Source organism: Tupaia chinensis, unplaced genomic scaffold, assembly GCF_000334495.1.
Source record: "Tupaia chinensis unplaced genomic scaffold, TupChi_1.0 Scaffold000321_1, whole genome shotgun sequence".
Taxonomy (NCBI): Eukaryota; Metazoa; Chordata; class Mammalia; order Scandentia; family Tupaiidae; genus Tupaia; species Tupaia belangeri.
Genome location: NW_006159815.1, coordinates 224,829 through 226,004, shown reverse-complemented (window position 1 = coordinate 226,004; position 1,176 = coordinate 224,829). Strand labels below are relative to the sequence as shown.

Sequence of the window (1,176 nt, the reverse complement as noted above, 5' to 3'; positions counted from 1 at the left end):
AGCCCGGCCTGTGTCCCCCGAGTCCCCGGCCCGGCCCGGGGCTCCGCTGCACGGTGCGGATGCAGCTGCGGGCCCTGGGCCTGCGCGCAGCGGGGGCAGGCGCGGCGCCAGCGGCGAGCGATGGGGAACTGCTGCTGGACGCAGTGCTTTGGGTGGCTCCGCAGGGAAGCGGGGCGAGTGCAGCGAGTGGGCGGCGGCGGAGGATCTAAGTATTTTAGAACATGCTGGAGAGGTGAGCACTTGACTATAGAGTTTGAGAATCTAGTAGAGAGTGACGAAGGGGAGAGCCCAGGGAGCAGCCACAGACCTCTTACTGAGGAAGAGATTGTCGACCTAAGAGAGAGGCGCTACTACTCTATTGCTGAAAAGCAGAAAGATCTCGATGAGAAAATTCAAAAAGAGATGGCAGCATTCCCGCTCAGAGCAGCTAGCCAGGTTCTGGTTCCTTTCACCCTTACGTTCTGTTCACGCAGTTAGCCTCTTAGGAGGAGGAGCTAAGGCTAGAAGAGGAGGCCTCCTACGCTGCGCAGCGTGCGGCGGCCAGGGCCGAGAAGCAGCAAAAGCGCGCGGAGAAACTAGTAAAAAATGCTTTCTGGCATGGCAAGAGTGGTTTCAAAACTGTAATTTACAGCAGATTGATTTTCTGTTACATTATTTTCCAAAGCAAGAGTGGAGGAGAGCTGTGCAGCAGAGCCACTCTGCCAGCAGTGGGCCTGGCCGAGTTCAGGACCAGAAGATGACTTCGAATCTTGTTTGAGAAACATAAAATCACAATACGAGGTTTTTCGAAGTAGTAGGCTCTCCTCCGATGCCACAGTTTTGACACCGAATACAGAAAGCAGCTGTGACTTAATGACCAAAACAAAATCAACCAGTGGGAACGATGACAGCACATCCTTGGATCTAGAGTGGGAAGATGAAGAAGGAATGAGCTGCACGCTGCCTGTCAGAGAGCGCTCCAGGACCGAAGAGGACATCCCCACGCCGCCCTGGAGCCAGGCCGCCTCCGCCTCCGAGGACTCCAACGGGCTGGAGTGGGAGAGCGACTTCATGGGGACCGATGTGGACGCCAACGGCAACTCCGAGTACTCCGGCTTCGTGAACCCGGTGCTGGAGCCAACAGACTCGGGCCTCCCGCAGTGCGACGGGGCGCAGCAGGGCCGGGGGGGGGGGCGG

General features: G+C 57.7%; 1 protein-coding gene across 1 annotated transcript in view; it reads left to right on the top strand.

The window, feature by feature from the left end:
* Positions 1–58: 58 nt before the first annotated feature.
* LOC102490188 (AP-1 complex-associated regulatory protein-like) overlaps positions 59–1,176 on the top strand; it is a 16,219-nt gene continuing 15,101 nt past the window's right edge. The window contains 3 exon segments of the mRNA XM_014588997.2: positions 59–405; positions 665–710; positions 713–1,159. Coding sequence (XP_014444483.1) covers positions 121–405; positions 665–710; positions 713–1,159 — 778 coding nt within the window. The 5' untranslated portion in view covers positions 59–120.